The sequence below is a fragment of the Protobothrops mucrosquamatus genome, unplaced genomic scaffold (genome assembly GCF_001527695.2).
Source record: "Protobothrops mucrosquamatus isolate PMUCROS unplaced genomic scaffold, P.Mucros_1.0 scaffold_69, whole genome shotgun sequence".
NCBI classification, from domain to species: domain Eukaryota; kingdom Metazoa; phylum Chordata; class Lepidosauria; order Squamata; family Viperidae; genus Protobothrops; species Protobothrops mucrosquamatus.
In genome coordinates, this window is record NW_015386145.1 from 1,385,555 (window position 1) to 1,404,131 (window position 18,577).

At 37.4% G+C, this 18,577-nt stretch overlaps 1 protein-coding gene across 1 annotated transcript in view; it reads right to left on the bottom strand.

Annotated features, from left to right (window-relative positions):
* Positions 1-1,681: 1,681 nt before the first annotated feature.
* The window catches only part of CPQ (carboxypeptidase Q), a 108,077-nt gene continuing 91,181 nt past the window's right edge, over positions 1,682-18,577 (bottom strand). Inside the window, exon 7 of the mRNA XM_015813495.2 lies at positions 1,682-2,790. Within this exon, the coding sequence (XP_015668981.1) occupies positions 2,630-2,790 (161 nt within the window). The 3' untranslated portion in view covers positions 1,682-2,629. The remainder of the gene's footprint in view (positions 2,791-18,577) is intronic.

Here is an 18,577-nt window from a genome sequence, read left to right on the forward strand (position 1 = left end):
GGACCTTTCACAAAAAAAGCTGGCTATGAGGGAGCTTGCCAACTCAAAAAACAGCTTTTTTTTCCTGTGACTTGATAGTATAAAATGCTTATTTCACAAACTGATCATACTGAAAGAAATGTAAGTTTTTGTTCCCTTTTTTGCCTGCTGAAAAGTTTTCCCCTCCAGTCAGTTTCACACAGCAATTGTTTATGTCTGCTTATTTCGGCTATCTCCTGCTTTCCTCACCCTTGCCAGATGGGTTAGAGTTATCGATCGATGGTTGACAGGTGCCTCTGAAAATTTATACACCCATGCCATAATCACAAGGATATCACACCAATTGATTACATTCACTAAAACTAGTAGTGGACAAAAAAGAACTGAAAAGTAACTTGTGAAGAATCTTCAAGAGTTAGATTTGGTGGGATCTAAGTCCAAACATCAAACTGCATAGTTGGCTGCTTTAAAGCACAACATATATAAATATTATATATTATAGAGGGTGACTGGGGATGCTCAGAAAAACATGCACAGACTCAGACAGTGCATAGACTTGGGGCACTTATGCTTAAGGAAAATCAGGCAAAATATATTCATGCTATGAAAAGGCAATCGGAATAATAATGACCGAATAGGCTGTCCTAGCTGAGCTGAGAGTGTTTGTGTTCTCTTTGCTACCATCTTGTGTCTGCCTGGATTCTTGCAGAGCACAAATGGGAGCCCTATGAATAAGCTGAAGGTTTGTATATATTTTAAAACACAAAATACACAGGCTGAGTATATGTTTGCTCTATGGCAGTGGTGGCGAACCTATGGCACAGGTACCAGAGGCGGCACTCGGAGCCCTCTCTGTGGGCACATGTGCCGTTGCCCCAGCCTTGCCTCCCCCTGTGACCCCCTCCTCTCCAGCAGCCCCCCTGAAGAGAGTCACCCCCGAGCGTGGCCCACACGGAGCAGCGCAGCCAAGGACATGGCAGCCAGGCACCATAGACAAGACTCTGCCCTCACACCCCATCATGCAGTTGATGCTGCAGGGCGCAGACACAGGGTTTAGCCGCCATAGCACTGCTGGGCTGCCTGGGCGATCTGTGGTGGGCCCTGGAGGCGGTGAGTGGTCCTGTGGGCAGGCGGGGCAGGGGATGGGGGTTGAGCGGGGGCAGGGCAGGGGGGTTGAGCGGGGGTGGGGCCAGTTTTTGGGCACTCAGTCTCTAAAAGGTTTGCCATCACTGCTCTATGGCTATGCTACCCTACAGATCCTCAAAATTCACCCCTTTCACCATGGCTAGGTGAAATAACTTACGTTTGTTAATTCTCTCCAGGGCCTACCTCAATTAGTTGCATTTTTCTTTGTTGTATTCTTGGAAAGGTGGATTGCACTGACGGTTGATGCCACATTTCACAGAATGCCAGCCTTCCAAATATTTTCATTTATTAAAACAAATGAACAAAAATAGAAGGAATGGGAACCAAAACCCACACAGGGATTGTGGTAGCAGGATTCACAGCACTACAGTGAAGACCGCAGACATAATATAATTCTCTGGAATTCCATCAGCATTTAAATGTTACAAATAATAATATGTTCATCTCACTATACACTCTTACAATGTGGGGGGACCACGTGTTAAGGACCTTTGTGACATTTAGTGGCTGGGCAATCATCCAGGCAAGCAAAAAGAAAACAAGATGCTGAGCCAATTATTCAGTCCTAGTTTTGAGTTTATTTAGATGTGGGAATATTAACAGCAAGCAAGAAGAGCCAGCTTGTTCAATGGACATTCTGTAGAGGATCAAATAATTACATCTTTCAGAAAGTTTAAATAATAATATTTGGCCATAAAAACATGGTTCAAAGAGGGATACTTAAATTTTGAGTACATTTGAGAAACAGATGTAGAACTCAGAGCTAAATCTCTACTTGTTGAGATGATCTCATCATTGGAGAACGGAGCCAGAGGTTCTCTTGATTCTCTTTGTATACTATAGAACCTTTCAGATAGATTTTTCCTTGGTACAACTACACTAGTTTTTGCCTCTGGGCATAATCAGAGAGTCAGGTTAATAAAAATATATGTTGCCCCACCATAACATTTGCTGTCCTAACTGTTGAACCTTTTTCTCTCAGTAATGAGGTCAGCTAGCAGTGCTATCCTTTAAAAAGGGACAACATAAGGAAGGTGGTTTGGTGGATTGCCCTGACTTTATTTACCCTTTCACTGAGCATCCCTTTTCTATCAGTAGAAAAACAACCACAGATTGTTCTGTCTAATGTGGGGTGAGCCTGGGGGAGGAGGCAGGTTTTGACAGATGGCTAGACTCTGGAGTTCATGCATAATACTATATTTATTTTAAGCATTTAGCAGACCAAAGAGTAACTTAATAATCAGCAGCTTTTATGATATTGTTGAGTAAGGATCAACAACAACAACAACAAAGCACTGAAACTAAGCATCAGGAAGTTGTCCAAAGAAGAAGGTATTAGACACACAATTCAAAATAAGTATACATGATAAAAGGACATGTTCTGAGTTGAATCAAGAAAAGTTTAGTTTTTGGAAGAAACCTAGAGTTTTATCACAGGGCTAGATCAGTTACATTCTTGGTCTGTGCCAAAACAATCAATACTTTTTCTTGATTTAGTTTTGAACTACACCGGTACCTTCTCCTCCATATCAGCAATCACATAAGATACAACAGTCCAAAGAGCAGCACAGAGATTCATTTTGACTGGATCCTGAACCGTCATTGTGTCGCCTTGGGAATGGTGAAACCAGAAGTATTTAGTGATATCATTACTCAAACTGGCACCTGTGGAGAATAGCACAATGGGATTTCCTTGTCATGTGAATGTTATAAATTTAGACAGCATCTTTTAGATTACGTTTCATTAACTCCGAGATAGTAAATCTGTAATCTGATAGTGTGAGAAACGACATAGAAATATAGAAGGAGATAACCTAGAAAGGAAAGGACGGAATCCAGTGCTTTCCTCTCAGCTTCTATTGTTTTTTTTTCCTGAGGTCAGGCCATCCTCTGATCCCAGCCAAGTCAGAGCTAGGTAGGCAACAGATTAAGCTTGAAAGCATTCCATGCCTCCAGGCCTTTTCCATCCCTCCCGATCCATTGGGAAATTTAACCAGCTATTTTGCTATCTAAACCATGTTTTCTTTAAATTTTAAGCACAATGGTTGGGGAATTCTGTGAGATGAAGTCTACACATCTTAACATTGCTGAGGTTGAGAAACACCAGTCTAAATTAATTTCTTCACACTGCTTGGAATGGGAGAAAACCTTAAGAAGCAGAAGTTCCGCAGGCCGATGGGTGGGTTGTAAACCTATGGTTATGATTGTCCTACTTTCCATAAGGTGTGTGAAATGTTTTTAAGTCACTCTGCTTGTTTTTGCCACTGCAGAATGACTGGAATAATTTGAATCAGTTTTGCAAGATTAAATGCAAATAAAAATGCTGATTAATTATTTTTAAAATATGGATGATTCTATTTATCATGTTATTATTCCCCCTAGACTTATTTTAGGGAATATGGTTCTCAGAGGTGTGAGATCCTGAGACATGTTCTGAAGTTAAATCTCTTCCTAACTAGAGATTTTTCCATCTGTGCTTGGAAACACTGAGCAAATAACAAAACCCCTCCTCCTCCTCCTCCTCCATCCTCTTGGGATGTGGTTGGAAAGAGGAGGAGACTGGTCTTAAGGGGAACCATTGCAGTCACCTGGGTGTAAACATGATTTCACTGCTTTAGAGTGAAATTTAGATTTCACTGCTTTAGGAATCTCAGAAGAGGGTGTTTCAACATTGGTCTCTGAAGAGGCAGAGACTTATGGGAGGAAGACAGGAGTTTCTACTGGAACTTTGCCAACTGATTCCAAAGAATGATATCTGCATTAATTAATTTTCAAGAATTACAGTTAGCATGATGGGAGACTCTTCTCTTCCAGTCTACACCTTGGCGACTTCTTACAAAAATACAACATTCAGATTGAGCATCCAGAAATCATTGTTTGTTATTTGGTGCAGTCCCATAATTGTGGATTTTTTTTTAAAGCTCTTCTTTCTTTAAAAAAAACTAGCATGCAACATAATTTTAGCATTGTTCCAATAATCAAAACGATGATGGGATGGTATCAAATAACTTTTTAAAACTATTTAAAAGTGTTCTATGAATTTATTGGAGGTTTTACAATGGATGACCTTATTAGAAGCTTAAATAGATTTTTAAATTTTAAATTTTAAATTCTACATTATTTCTAAATTTACAAAGGATGAATTCTGCAGATGGGATGGGGTGGAGGTGCTCAAGAAGGTGCCAGAATCTTGATCACATAGTTGTGGCCACCATCTTGAACTTTTTTAACCTTTCTGTATAGGAACAAGGACACCATTTTACTTTACAAAGTTATTCCAAAGTCACGCCTATGAAAGCTCAAGGCTTGTCATATAAGATAATGCCTGGTATGTCATCATTTTTTTCAAAACTGTCCCCATAAATCAGCATTTAGTTGTCATTCAAAATTTTGCAGTGCAGTTCGCTAACCAAAACAAAATAAGCAAATAGATCCATAACATATATTAATAAAAATAATGAAACTGTTTGGAAAATAGCATACACACAAAAAAGTATATACAATTTTATTACAGATATTTTAACACCGCCCCCCCAAAACCGAAAGTCAACCTCAAACAAATACATTATGTAACAAATCCCACTAAAAGAGGGAAAATTGAAAGGAACAAAAATTGGCACATTCTCAAAAATGACAAAATTGAAGGAAATAAAACGGACAGATTTATTCATTCCTAGACGTTTGACCCCTAGCCAAAGTGCTTAATTTTTCCTTTACCCTGATGCTAAATGTTGCTCCCCTGAAATAAATGAAAATATGCCTTTGGCTTTGAATTGCTTAATAGCATCCTGGTTAAATTGAAACCATTATTTGCGGCAATCCAAGAAATTCTTGGCATGTGTCATGAATGATATTGTGGTCTGGACCAAAATTGCATTAGCTTCCAAGAGTTTATTGGGAGCTTAATGATTCCATAGCTCAGAGCATCTGCAAAACTGGGAAACATGACACAAATCAGCTCCCAAAAGATGTTGCAGTGAAGAAAACTGACAGGAAGCCTGAGATGGTGCATAAAATATCTGTTTAAGTAGAAGAAGAGTTTCAACCAGATGCCATAGGAGCAGTATCATGTTTCTGTGTGAAGATAATGGGATGGGTTCAATCCAATGCATAATAATAATTACATTTATTGGTTATTTGGCATCTAAATATTGCACTGCATTTCTCTTTTAGTGCTTCAGTATTTTGAAATATGGGATGAATTCATGCCTATTGCACATCATCCTAACAGACAAGTAGTCTGGGTGGTCTCAAAACCTGCATTTCAAGTAAATTCAAAGGAAAACAGAAGAGGAAAAGAGAAATGAAAGCAAATATTAAAATAGCCAGAGTTCCACTGGATGGAACCACAAAGTTCCTCCTGGAAGATAGAGAAGGTGCATCTTCCCAGGAGACCCTGGGCCAATAGGATATGCAATATGAGCTCTCTGCTCCCAGGGTAGCTGACATTTAGAACTGAATGTTCTTTCTGTTTTAATTACAGTAAGGTATATACTATAAGATATCTCCTCCTGAATAAGAGAAGGAGAGGCAGAGTCATTGACAGTGATAGAAGATATATTTAGCAGGTTCTGAAGTGTAAAATCTTGCTTGCTTTTCTTCACATTATCTCTTACTTGTGTCCTAAGATGGTTCTGCGTTAAAGGCCCCGGATTCAGATGCATGCTTTTAAGCCAAGGGGGCAGAGAGAAAGACACATATTTATCATTGGTGTGTAATCTTCATCAACACTGAAGCCCCCCAGAATTCCCAGGGTTAATTCTAATGTATCACAAACACATGTTGTTGATTTTTTTACATAGAAAAAAAGCAGACTACAAATAAAAATATTGTAATAAAACAATCTATGATTTTCATGGAGAAAAGCTACATTGTCATGCAGAAAATCAATCTGTGTGGTTGCTAAGAGTTCACACCAGTTTGATGGCACATAATCAATAAAAGGAAGGGTGGGAAAATGTTGTTTGATAAATCTGAATTTGCATTATCCACTTCTTTCACAAATTAGGGGTAGCAAGCTGTCTTGAATGTTTGATGAGCATGGAAATCTGGAGAGAGATTTGAGTGCTGTTGATATTGAATAGTAAGTAGATGACTAAGCAACTTCATTTTTAATTGATTTGGGTGTTTAAAAAGTCAAGCCACATGCCACCCTAACAATGACTATTTGCAGCTCCAAAGTGCTTGGCAGGCTCTGCATAGCCAAGGGATAACTTAAAATGTAATAGGTAAACTAAAACCATTATGCAGGAAGTCTGCCCTCCCAGAGTCACCTGACCTGAGAGATGGAAGGCAAATAAATTTGATCAATCAATCTTACTTTTTCTCCCTGGTAGTACCCAAATTCTAGCCTTCTGCGGGCTTAAAAACAGTACATAAGGGGCTAATCCAAGCTACCCAGCAATCTGAGATTCAGCTGGAATAAAATATTTTATAAATGTATTTAGTTAAAGCATCACTACTGAACAAGTCCAAAATACTTTTGTCTCGACTGACAAGAGCAAAGTTTTCTTTGGCACAATTAGGAATTCAGAATCTCTGTTTTGCTCCATATTGGTTTTGCCGCTCTAATAAAATGCTTAATAGCTGAAAGGAGGCTGATCTGTGGCTGGTACCTTGAAAGATAGATAGCAGAAACCTTCATGAGTTACTGGCTTTCTGCTATTCAAGATAGTCCCTGCTTTTTAAACTCAACAAATGTATTTTCTCTGTGGGTGCTGCTGTGTTATAACCCATCTTCAATAATACTTCAATAGATTATTAAAAATGTTTGGTACTTTTCTTCTTCATTAGCTTACCCTAACTGAAACTTAAACAGTTTTTTTGGGTGATTGGGAATTATATTAAATATTTTTAAGAAGGCATTGAACCCAATGCAACAGCCGCAAAATTAGTATTTTTTGGCCCCCTCGCCAACACTGCTTTGGGATCGCTGTGTTAACAAAACTATGTAGAGCTATTTTGGGGCTTACAGTGTAATTGGCATTAAGTATAGGTTTACTTTAAACTGATGGAAAATCAGAGGTATTCCATGGATTGCAAAATCTGATACTAGGAGCTCTGTATGTGTGTGTGTGTGTGTGTGTGTGTGTGTGTGTGTATTTTCACAGAAACTGTGATATAATGTGAAAACAGTAAAGCATTTTTCCTCCAAACATTAATTCTGCCCCGCAAAAGCAAACGAAGAGCACTGTCTTTGCAATCTTGATTCTTAGTTTCATTACTAAACGTAGTGTGGATTTGGCCTTATAGATCTGATGTAGAATAAGTGAAAGTAGATTTTAAGTTGTGGCTCCTCCTTCCCCCATTTTTTAAAGGCAAAATTTGCATGGCCGGCGTGCATCATTTCAATTTTTCACTTCAGACGCCGCAACCTCTAGCACTGGCATCATTCCATGAGATTAAGTGAGCTGATTTGTGCCTTCAGCAATAGACAATACACTAAGAATTTTGTCAAATCAAGCCAAAGTGATCAAGAAGTTAATGTAGTTCCAGTGCCATTAACTCTGTCACTGAGCCTCCACACTTGAAATTACTGAGGAAAATAAATGGTGCTTGAGTTATACTGCTATAGACCTTGAAATAGTTTCCGGCACTGAGTTTATAAATAACACCAGAAGTCCTGCTGTTTTACCTCCTGTTTCACTCTTCTCCAAAGCTTTTAAAATTCAAGATTTAAACAAAATGGAGAAAAGGAAAGCACTCATTCAGCTGCCTTGTGGTTAATTAAATGAGAATTGCCAAGGGGAAGGAGGAAAAAAAATGTTATGAGTCCAACTTCCCTTTCTGTTTAATCCATTTTTATTCATTTGCATTGATGCAGTAAATAGGCTGAATTATAGCTCAGATTATCACAGTTACTTTGCAGCACAACCTTCACTTTTGTGTCACAAAACCTGTTGCGGCAGCTGGAGATAAAAAGTGGGCCTCTGTATACAACTGGTGTGAAATCAGGCTTCTGTGAAGGAAGAAGTTTCACTCTACGGCACAAATGTGGGACAGGAATCTAAAATAACGTATCCTAAAGTGTTCCCAAGTTAGCCAAAACAAATGTAGCCTTTGTTTTATAAGAACACCCTGGTGGCTTTCCCCATCTCCGTTTCTTCCAGGCATTTTAGACAAAGATTTCTACCATTAAACAGCATGGATTACCCACTGCCAAACTACTGGAATTTGGAGATTGATACAATGGTTAGGTTTTTCTTTTCTTTCATTCCATAGTCTGTATTTTTCAATTCTCTTTCCATCTGGGCTAACATACAGTACTGTACATTAATGACAAAGTTTTATCATTTCATGTGCATATACGTTATCGTAATATATCACCTATATAACTGGAAGTTTAAATGAGCAACAAATGCCATAAATTGAATCCCCAATGATTTAAAGCAAAACTGTATCTTAATTTCATCACTGAATTTAGTTTGCCCTGAATACATATAAACAACTAAAAAGTTATATTAGATAAGATGGCACTTGCAAATAAGAATGTATACTCAGACAATTTCTTTGTTACCTAAACTAGCTAAGTATTATCTTTGGTATGCTGAAATATAATGGATATATTAGGAAGAGAATGAAATGTATTCACTCTACCTGACAAAAAATTCCTGATTTATAATTTATGAATAATAGCCCTGTTACCTTGGAGAAGAAGCAAGAATGGACAGATGAATCTATTTCTAGATTATATCATTTCTATATGTATTAATTCTTAGTTTGCTTGCATTCCTATGCAGATCAGTAAGATTCCAAGATTTTTTGAATCCTGCAAGAAAATTCACTTTTTATTTCCTATATAGTTTCTCATAAAGCATTTTTTAAAATATATTTTATCTTACTTTTAATTATTGATTAAGATATATTGCAGCTACTCAGTCCCATAAACTCTGGGCTATTTACAAATATGAAACAATAAAAACTATTAAAATCTACAACCCCATAAGCAGCCTGGATGAAAACCACCAAATAATAACATATCCAATCAAACCAGTACACCAAGTATTTTCACTGTGAGTTGAAATGAAACCACTTAAAGCAATTGATTGCCTTCTGTGATCATGAGGATGCATTCCACTGCAATTTATATTCAGCATTTCCCATATATTTACAAACATCTTGCTCTGCATTTCTCAGGCTTGGTACTAGATGGGAGTTGGTTGTTGTCATAACTTACATTCCTGTCTTGGGAAACTTCAGCTCCCAATATATCTTCCATAGCCCCAGTTACTGGATCAAGATGAAAGAGGTGAATCAGTATAGGCAATACAGATATGCATGGCCAAATCTGATGCCTAGTACAAATGATACCATCAGCGTATGAATACATAACTCTTCGCCAATCAGAATGCCACTTGCATGCCACTCAATCTACTCTGCTGTCTTTGATCAATTGATGTTTCATTTACTTTGCAGATACTGATACACTTTAACACACAATATCCTGTTGGCCATTCACTGTGGGTATGATTTAGTTCTTATTATCTATAGTTTATGTTCAATACTTTGGGTCAGAATTCCAGGGTTTTGATATTTCTCTGCCTCGCAGTCTTATTCTTCTTGATACACATGCTACTTGTAAAATTTGTTTTAAGTAACTTAGTTCTTTGAACCTGCCATATTCATTGCTTAGCTTATTTGCAGGGTGTTGAGAACTTTTGTCTACTCCTTTCCTTTTACTATCCAGATGTAGTCCCTAAAATTTCTTAACATCTTGAAAGTTTCCTTCTGTTTTAACTCTATTTAGCTAAAGTATATTAACTCTTCATAAATTACTTAGATGAGGGAATAGAAGGGGAACTCATCAAATTTACAGATGACACTAAGCTGGCAGGAATAGTCAACATCCCAGAAGACAAGCTCAGGGTCCAAAAAGGTCTTGACAGACTTGAACAATGGGCCCTATCCAACAAAATGAAATTTAATGTGGAGAAAAGCAAGGTTTTACACCTAGGCAGGAAAAACCAAAGGTACAAGTATAGATTAGGTGAAACCTGGCTCAAAAAACAGTAACTGTGAGAGGGACCTTGAAGTCCTAGTGGATGATCACTTAAACATGAGTCAGCAGTGTGCAGCAGCAGCCAAAAAAGCTAATACAATCCTTGATTGTATAAACAGAGACATAGAACCAAAATCACGTGAAGTATTAGTACCACTTTTTAAAGCCTTAGTAAGGCAACAGCTGGAATACTGCATCCAGTTTTGGTCACCACATTACAAAAAGGAGATTGACACTTTGGCAAAACTGCAAAGAAGAGCAACTAAGACGATTAAAGGTCTGGAGACAAAAACATATGAAGAACGCTTGCAGGATTTGGTTTTGGCTAGTCTAGAGAAAAGAAGGACTAGGGGAGACATGATAGCAGTATTCCAGTATTTGAAAAGTTACCACAAAGAGGAGGGGGTCAACTTATTTTCCAAAGCACCAGAGGGCAGGACAAGAAACAATGGATGGAAACTAATCAAGGAGAGAAGCAACCTGAAATGAAGGAGACATTTNTGCTGACAGATGAGAACTACTGGAACAATTTGCTGTCAGAAGTTGTGGACGCTTCATCACTGGAGGTTTTTAAGAAGAGACTGGACAGTCACTTGTCTAAAATAGTATAGGGTCTCCTGCTTGAGCAGGAGGCTGGATTAGAAGACCTTGAAGGTGATTTCCAGCTCTATTCTGATTCTGCAAATTCAGGGACACCTCTATGTAAGCTTTTTTTGGTCAACAACATTGAAGTACTATTGCCTTGAGATCCTCAATTTACCAGTCTACCCTAAAACGCCTGAAATTCTTGGTGGTATCTCAGTTGAGGATTAATCAGGTCAGAGCCTTTGCAAAATTAACCAGGGCCAGTAAGACATGCACATTTTACTTAACTAATAAAACAGAAGGTTTTTTTAAAAAAATAATAATAATAGAATTTTAGATTATATCATTTTTAAAAAGAAATAACATTGTAGAAATGACCTCATTGCATTTATGTTGTTGAAGATTCAGTGAAGTTATTGCTTTATTTAAATATATTGTTCCATTTCATTAAGACACAATTATGGAAGCAAAATTAATTTGAGATTTAACATTTTCAGATGCTTATATTCTATCTCTATCACATGAGAGTTGACTTCTGGACAAAAAAATGAGCTTACAGTCGAAAGACTTTCTGGTTGGTATGGAAAGGCAAACAAATGGGTCAACTACTCAGTAGTTTGCAGACTTGATTAATACAGATGAGCTACTGATGACTGTAATGAATCATGTTTCAGTTTATTAACATATGTATGTCTTCAAATGTTTTTGTTTTGTTTTACATATGTTTTTGCTACTTTTCAGCTTTTTTATTTTATTATGTTGGCCACATAGCGCCCTAGACTTCTCAATATGAAAGACAGAAAAAAATTGGATGGTTGATGTGGCAGAGAGAGCAGAAGAGAGGAGAAAAAACAGGAGAAATCACAAAATACAAAGATCTGCAAATAGAAATGGAACAAATTACAAATGTAGCAAAAGAAAGCAAAAATAGTACCAACAATAATAGGCGCAATAACTTGAACACCCTTAGCGTTGACAAAATCATCATCGATCAGTTGCAAAAGGTAGTTTTACTTAGAACAGCTGACAGTCTGCGACAATATCTTTAATATCATCAAACAATAACATTTACCTGTCCTAGGTGTTTGGGTGGATAAATATGACAAATCCAATGTAAACATCTGGCTGGTTGTGCAATGAACAACAATAATAATAACAACAAAACAGCAGCATCAATCCAGGGCTACATAGAAGCTGGATTCTGGTTTAGAATTCATTTTTCTCCAAAATAAGGTGTGCAAAAATGCTATGTGTCACAATTTTTATTTCATTCCGTGAAATAAAAGACTGCATTTCTTTTCAGAAAAAGCCTGGACCTCAGCATTTTTTAGAATCTATTTAGAGAATGCAAGGTTGGAAGGGGTCCAGTATGTAATGTCACAGTAATAAAGCAATAGATGGAGCATTTTGTCACAGATAAGACTTCATGAACATGTGAGTCTTTTGAATCTCCTTGAAGCTATTCATTCTTCTTTTAGGGGTTGTTTTTGTTTGCTAATGTTCTGTTTACTCAGCAAGTCCCACAAAGACGGTCAAAACTAAATGTCGAAATTTGCTGTGTGACAATTACTAATTTCTTGCAGCCTGCTTTACATAATTGTACTTGACTAAAGACAAACGTGTGTTAAATTGGTTCACTGATGATTTGGCAGCTTAAGGACAACATAATAATCAAATCAATCAGTTGCAATTGTTAGTTTGTGGGTCTTTTCTCACCAAAGACAAATGTTTGCTGGTTTTCTCTGTTGCTAGTAACTGTCTTTAAAGTCCAGTGGAAGAGAAATACCATAATTCATTACAAGAGAATTCATGGCAGAATTCTATCTACATCCCTAAGGAAGCAAATCATGTATTGACCACAATAAAATAAAATCATAAAAGGAAGTTGACTTTTATACTATTCTCTCCTACTCTAGTGGGCTTGAAACAGGTATTTTTTAAAAGATTCAAGATGCTGTGAAGGCAATTTGATGTTACTATTCAATACATGTTTGACCCTAGCAGTGAATAGAAAAGTTTGCAGATGTAATCATGTTTATCCTCACCATCCAACTTGGGCCTTCATAACTCAGTCTGTGCTTAGTTCTTATATCTACTGTGAGGAATAACACACTTCATAGCTGAGACTGAGAAATGAAGATTTGAGGTGGGTGATGAAGCACAAAAATGTAAGAGTATGTAAGGTGGTAAAATAGCTTCCTTCTTGTCCCTTGTAGTAGTGCTGCTTTCAACAAATGCATTTCCTTAAGTTTGGGAGGAAAATAATGCTAACTGGGGCTGTACATCTTCCTACCTTTGTGAGGGTAAACCTATGACACAATGTCAAAGGTGACATGCTATGATATTTTGGGTGATTCACCAATGTTCACCAACACTTGACAATAACTAGCATGCCCTGTTCTCACACAATTTTTGGAGTTTGTGGAGTCTGCAAGAGAATGGGGGTGCTTTTGGGTGGCCTCCAGAGCTTCTAGAAGTTATGTGAGAAGACCAAGCTCTTGCATGGGTGGAATCCTCCCAAATCATGCAAGAATGGGAGTTTGGGGGGGCTGCCCATGAGCATTCTTTGAAGCTGCTTCAAGAACAAAGGGGTGGAGAGCCTCAGGTAAGCCATAGGGCCTGTCAACAGAAAGAAAACACCAACTGAGAGTAAGCAGAGTGCACAGATCCTGGGAAAGTTTGGGCTGCTGGGAAACTTGCACCATTTCCCAAGGCTCGTGTGAATTTCAAATTTTCAAAAGTTATGTTCGCAGGAGTCAGACACACAGAAACAAAACAACTTAACATATATTCTTTTAATGAAAACAAGATGTGTGAGTTTGTTTCTCTAAGTGTTAAGCAATTAAAACTGCTCCATGGCATATAGTTTGTCAGATGTGCAAACTCTTGTTGTCTGGGTGGTTTAGGGGAATTTGTGTGGCTCATAGAAGCTGAAGAAATGCTAAAGAAAATATGCCAACCTTTCTGGAGTATTTCCAGAAATTAAGTCCCCAAATTCTGCTTCCAGAATTTTGGACTTTCAATATGTGGTGGGGAGTTGAAAATGATAGAGGTCTGGATGTAGGCTGGGAAATGTAAGTTAAAATATTTAGTCAGCCAGTTTATTCCTAATAAGGATAACAGAAGTGATTCAGTCATGCATTACTAGTTAAAACCATGTGGAAGTTATATATGAAAGGGTGTGAGATCGTGGTCACTGCTTCGGTCCCATGAATATCATTTATTTTATCCTTAAATTACGATATTAAGACTAGCCTCTCCTTATAAACATATCTGATATCTTCTCCAAGAAGTCTGTTCTGAGTAGCCCTGCCAAAGGAGTGAGATGCAGTGGTAACTGCAGAAAGATTCAAAGCCAGCAAGGTGGCAATGGTGACATCAAAGCCCTGTTCTTTTATGTGTATGCAATGTTGACTCATATACAAAATTGCAATGCCAAGACTCCCATTTGCCTTGGGAACTGGGCTACACAAGCAGCAGGCAAGTACATGAAGCTTTATTTGCGCATGTGTGGGATTAGGTTGCACACGTGACACCATCCCCTCCCCTTGCCATTGCCACCGCTGCTGGTCAGTGGAGCCAAAAAGATTGGGGACCACTGATGTAGAACATTCTAGAACCTACTAAGATCAGGTTGCTTCAAAGCTTGGCTATTCCTTGGTGAGTTTAGGATCTAGATTCTAGACGGCTATGAAATGAGAGACCACAGTCATCACTATTTATGGGGAAATCTATATTGATCAGGATAGATAAGAGTCTGAAATGACATACAAGATGAAAGAAGATGCAGGAGAGGAACACCATATAATTTGAACCCTACAATTTAATACTTAGGCTCTAGTTGCACTTTAATTTAAATACTATTTTATATTTATGTTTTGACTGTGAGCTACTGAAAAAACTTGTATTATAGTATGAATAGTAAACCAATAAATTAATAATGCCTAGTTAGTTTTTAAAAAATGATTTAACATCTTATGACTCCTTTAATAAAGTGTCTTTATTCCAAATCCATCTGACACTTCATGAAATATGTGGAATATGTGGTATATATGGTAATAAAATTATACATGTTATTCTGATCTGGTAATGACCTGGAGAAGATCAGGTGCTATATAAGAATCAGGTACGGGAATGTTAGCAAAATGTATAGACCAGCTCTCTGACAATGGGTGGGAGATTAAGAATCTTCTCCCGTCAAGGGACATTTCGCACAGTACACAAGCAGTTAAATTCAATATGCAGTCCTTAAAGTATCTTGGTTTTCCAATGAGTTACAATGTTAATGTAAAGTTTTCAATGATTCAGAATTTTTCAGTAATCCTGCTGCTGCTTCTTGCTGGGAGATCCTTGTGAAGTCCAGCAGTCAGAGTGATGAATAAAATTATGAATAGAATTAAATTCTATATGAGCAGTTACTGGGATGGCTAAACCGATGGACGGGATGCAATGTAGACTAACCTCCTTGTGGTGCACCCAGGAAATGTGACCTTGTCATGGGTAAACATTTTTCATGTCTGCTCTTAACCTAGCTAAAGATTCTTATGCTTGAGTTTTCATGGGAAATGTAAAGAAAGGATTGAAATAGATGATCAGCTAGGTAAATTTACATGGCTGTGTTTCAAAAATCTTGATTATTCAATTGTTGAAATACAATTGCTTGTAACAAATATGCAATATGCAGCATTTTATAGCTTGCAGGACAGTGCTTATATCAGAGACCTACTTGTTAACTTTCAGTGCTTTAATGTGTTTATTTCTTTCTGTCTCATTTTCTCTCTCTCTACACACACACACACACACACACACACATACACAGATGCACACATTCTGCATATGTATATGTATGTATAAAATAGACATGTGTATGTAAAATAGATATATAACCACACACAGATTTGCACACTTGTGGTTTATTAGTTACTTCAAAAGCTGTGTATATTATGTTCTCTAGTTTCAAAGGTAACTACTAATAGAATAGAAGCAGATTCTCTTCATTTATTAGTTATAAATATTTCCATTTATAAATAGTAACAATTAGTATGTTAGTGCTGTTTATTTGGCTGATAATGTAGGAAATGTCAGATTTGTTTAAAGGATGACCAGAATTCACACAAGTTTAAATTTTTCCAGAGTTGGTTAGTAAGTCAGCAAAGTCCAAAAATGACAATGTTGATTATTCAGCGGTGTCTGGGAAAAACATTAATGATTTTTCCCATAACCTGTAAAGCTGAGTTCATTTAGAAATAGGAAGTGAAGCTCTATTAGTGTTGCAGAAAATGAAGTTAGACAGCTCAGCCAGATGAAAGGTGATTTTGGAATGTATGGTTAATGTAAGCTGTTTTTGCAGACACAAACAAACATACACAGAGACATGCATAAGACCTTGTGGAAGCTGTTGTGGAAAGCAGTATAGACTTCAATCTCTTGCAACACACACCCCAAATAGGAAATACTTTGCATTTCAGAACTACTGAAATGGCATAAGTATCAGTGAATTCTACTGGGAAAACCAACTGGAAATATTTTCCAGATCTTTATAGGATTAGGATTGTGTAAATCACTGTCTAAAGTGGGTTCTGTCTCCAGGGGTTGCTTTTCAGAATTTGGTGTGATGTGAGTAAGGATAAGATAAAAATGTAATAAATAAATATCCCTGTGAGAAGTGGTAATAAATCGTTCTAGACAACCTTCCTTTTATTCTGTTAATAGTACTTGTCATTTTCAGAGAGGAAATTATGGCTTCTCTTCTCTTCCAGTGAATGTAGCAATTTAAAATGGATTAGACTGAAAGGAGATATTGCCCGAGTAGAAAGGGTGAATGGAAGGTCATAGAACTATTGTGCCTTTATGTTACACAAATTCCCTTGTGGAAAAAGGAGTTGCTCAGCATTAATAACCTCATTCTTGCTACAATGAACTGCTCACCTTCAGTATTATTGGCTTCTCCATGGCATGCCTTCATATCAAAGACCTGCAATCTTAGGGATGTTCTGGAATTCCCAGGTAGATTTAGACTAGCTTTATGTTTGTATCTTGTCACAGTTTTTCCAATCTCAAAATAAAAAGAGGAATGGGTGGAAATGATATACTTCTACTCTTAAGTCTCTCACCAGGATTTGATTCTGTTTTTCGTAATAGGAAGGAAAATGATTCAACATTCAGGAGCTCCTTTAAACATTTCTTCTAGAAGCCACAAAGCAGTCATGTCTTTTTTTATTTTTTAAACTAATTCAAAAGTTTCTATGGTGGTTTCAGAAAGCATGTGCGCAGATAGCCACTTTGTCTGGGAAAATGTTTCCATGAAGCTATTTTATTTATTAGATTTGTAAAGTTGCTCAAATCAAAAGCAACTCTATATCCTGTATCTAGCAGGCTACCCAACTAGAAACCTACAGCTCCAAACAACTTCTTTCAAAGGATTTGCTGAACCTTGTTTCTGCTTCCAGTATGGGCAAAAGTGCCATTCAGAGGCTAACTTAATGTTTTCAATGAGCCTCTGGAGAACAGACTTTTACTGTTCATCCCATTAATATGGTTTTTTGAAGCTTGTCCTGTATAGGATAGCTGTGTTTGTATAGCATGGCTTGAATACTATTGAATACTCTATGCATTGATTATCGCTTGGCTACAGGTAAATAATATGAAGGATCAAACTACTGGTTCAGGCTTCATGTTGGTCATAGTTATTTGTAAGTTTTTTATCTGATTTGTGACATATCTGCAATTGCCACCATACAGTAAGGAAGCTATGCCTATATAAATTACTTGTGTGGTTAATGACACAGTTTAACTTGACCAGATATGGAAATAGGGCTGAAACAACTTCTATTGAATGAGGTGGAAATGAACCAGATTAATAAATACCTCAAGCAATGTCAGCAGCTTCTTAGAAAAAGAACCAGGTTTTTATCAGGAGAGACCTATAAGTCCTGAAAACTTCCAAGGTCCTTTCAAGTGGGCTGAAGAGAACTGACCAATCACCAAGCCTGATATTAGATAATGCATTATGTAACCCAGCCATCATACAATTAAGGACCTAGATCAGCTGTAGGGCCCCAACGTATACAAGTGTGGTGCAAGTGGCATGGGGCTGAGTGCAACTTATTGGATGCTTTGGCTCATATCCAGCTGCCCATTGCTGCCAGCCAATGAGTGCCCAAGGGGCCAAAGAGCTGCAGTTGCTGCCAGGCCAGGCTGGGGTTGGTTGAAGCGGCAGGAACTGGCCCCTCATCATCTCCAGGGTAGCCCCGTGGGCCAGATCTAAACCTGTCTCAGGTGGATTTGGCCTGTGGGCTTTGTGTTTGACATGTCTGAGCTAGATGGTTGTATTCATCAGAGTTCTGAACAGTTTTAAAGACCTACCTGTGACATAATTAAACAGGCACCAATGCCCACAGGACTGCTGAATCTCCCTTTCTCACTTTATCTGCTTCTTTTTTCTAACTGTTTTTATTTATTTAATTAAACAGAATAGGAAAAGAAAATGGGAAGAAAATAAAGGAAGGAATATTACATATGTTCACCTCTTTGAGTTATTTAGAAACATAATAAAAGTGGAGTATAATTAAAAAATGAATGAATGAATGAATGAATGAGAAAAAAAGAAAAGAAAAAGAATTCTTGTACTCAGAAATATGATTCTGACAATTTCTGACTTGTTAAATTTAACAGGGCTTTGTCTTGCTCTTTGTAATGGTATCACTTCTTGCTAACTAAATAAAAACATTGAAATATATTTTGAATTTTTGAGCTCATGCTGTCTTCATGGATTACTAAAAGCACCATGAATGCTCTGTGAAGAATTACCTCAGAAACAAGCAACTGCAAATTAGTCAACAATGTTGTCTGTCAGTTAAGTATTAGTAA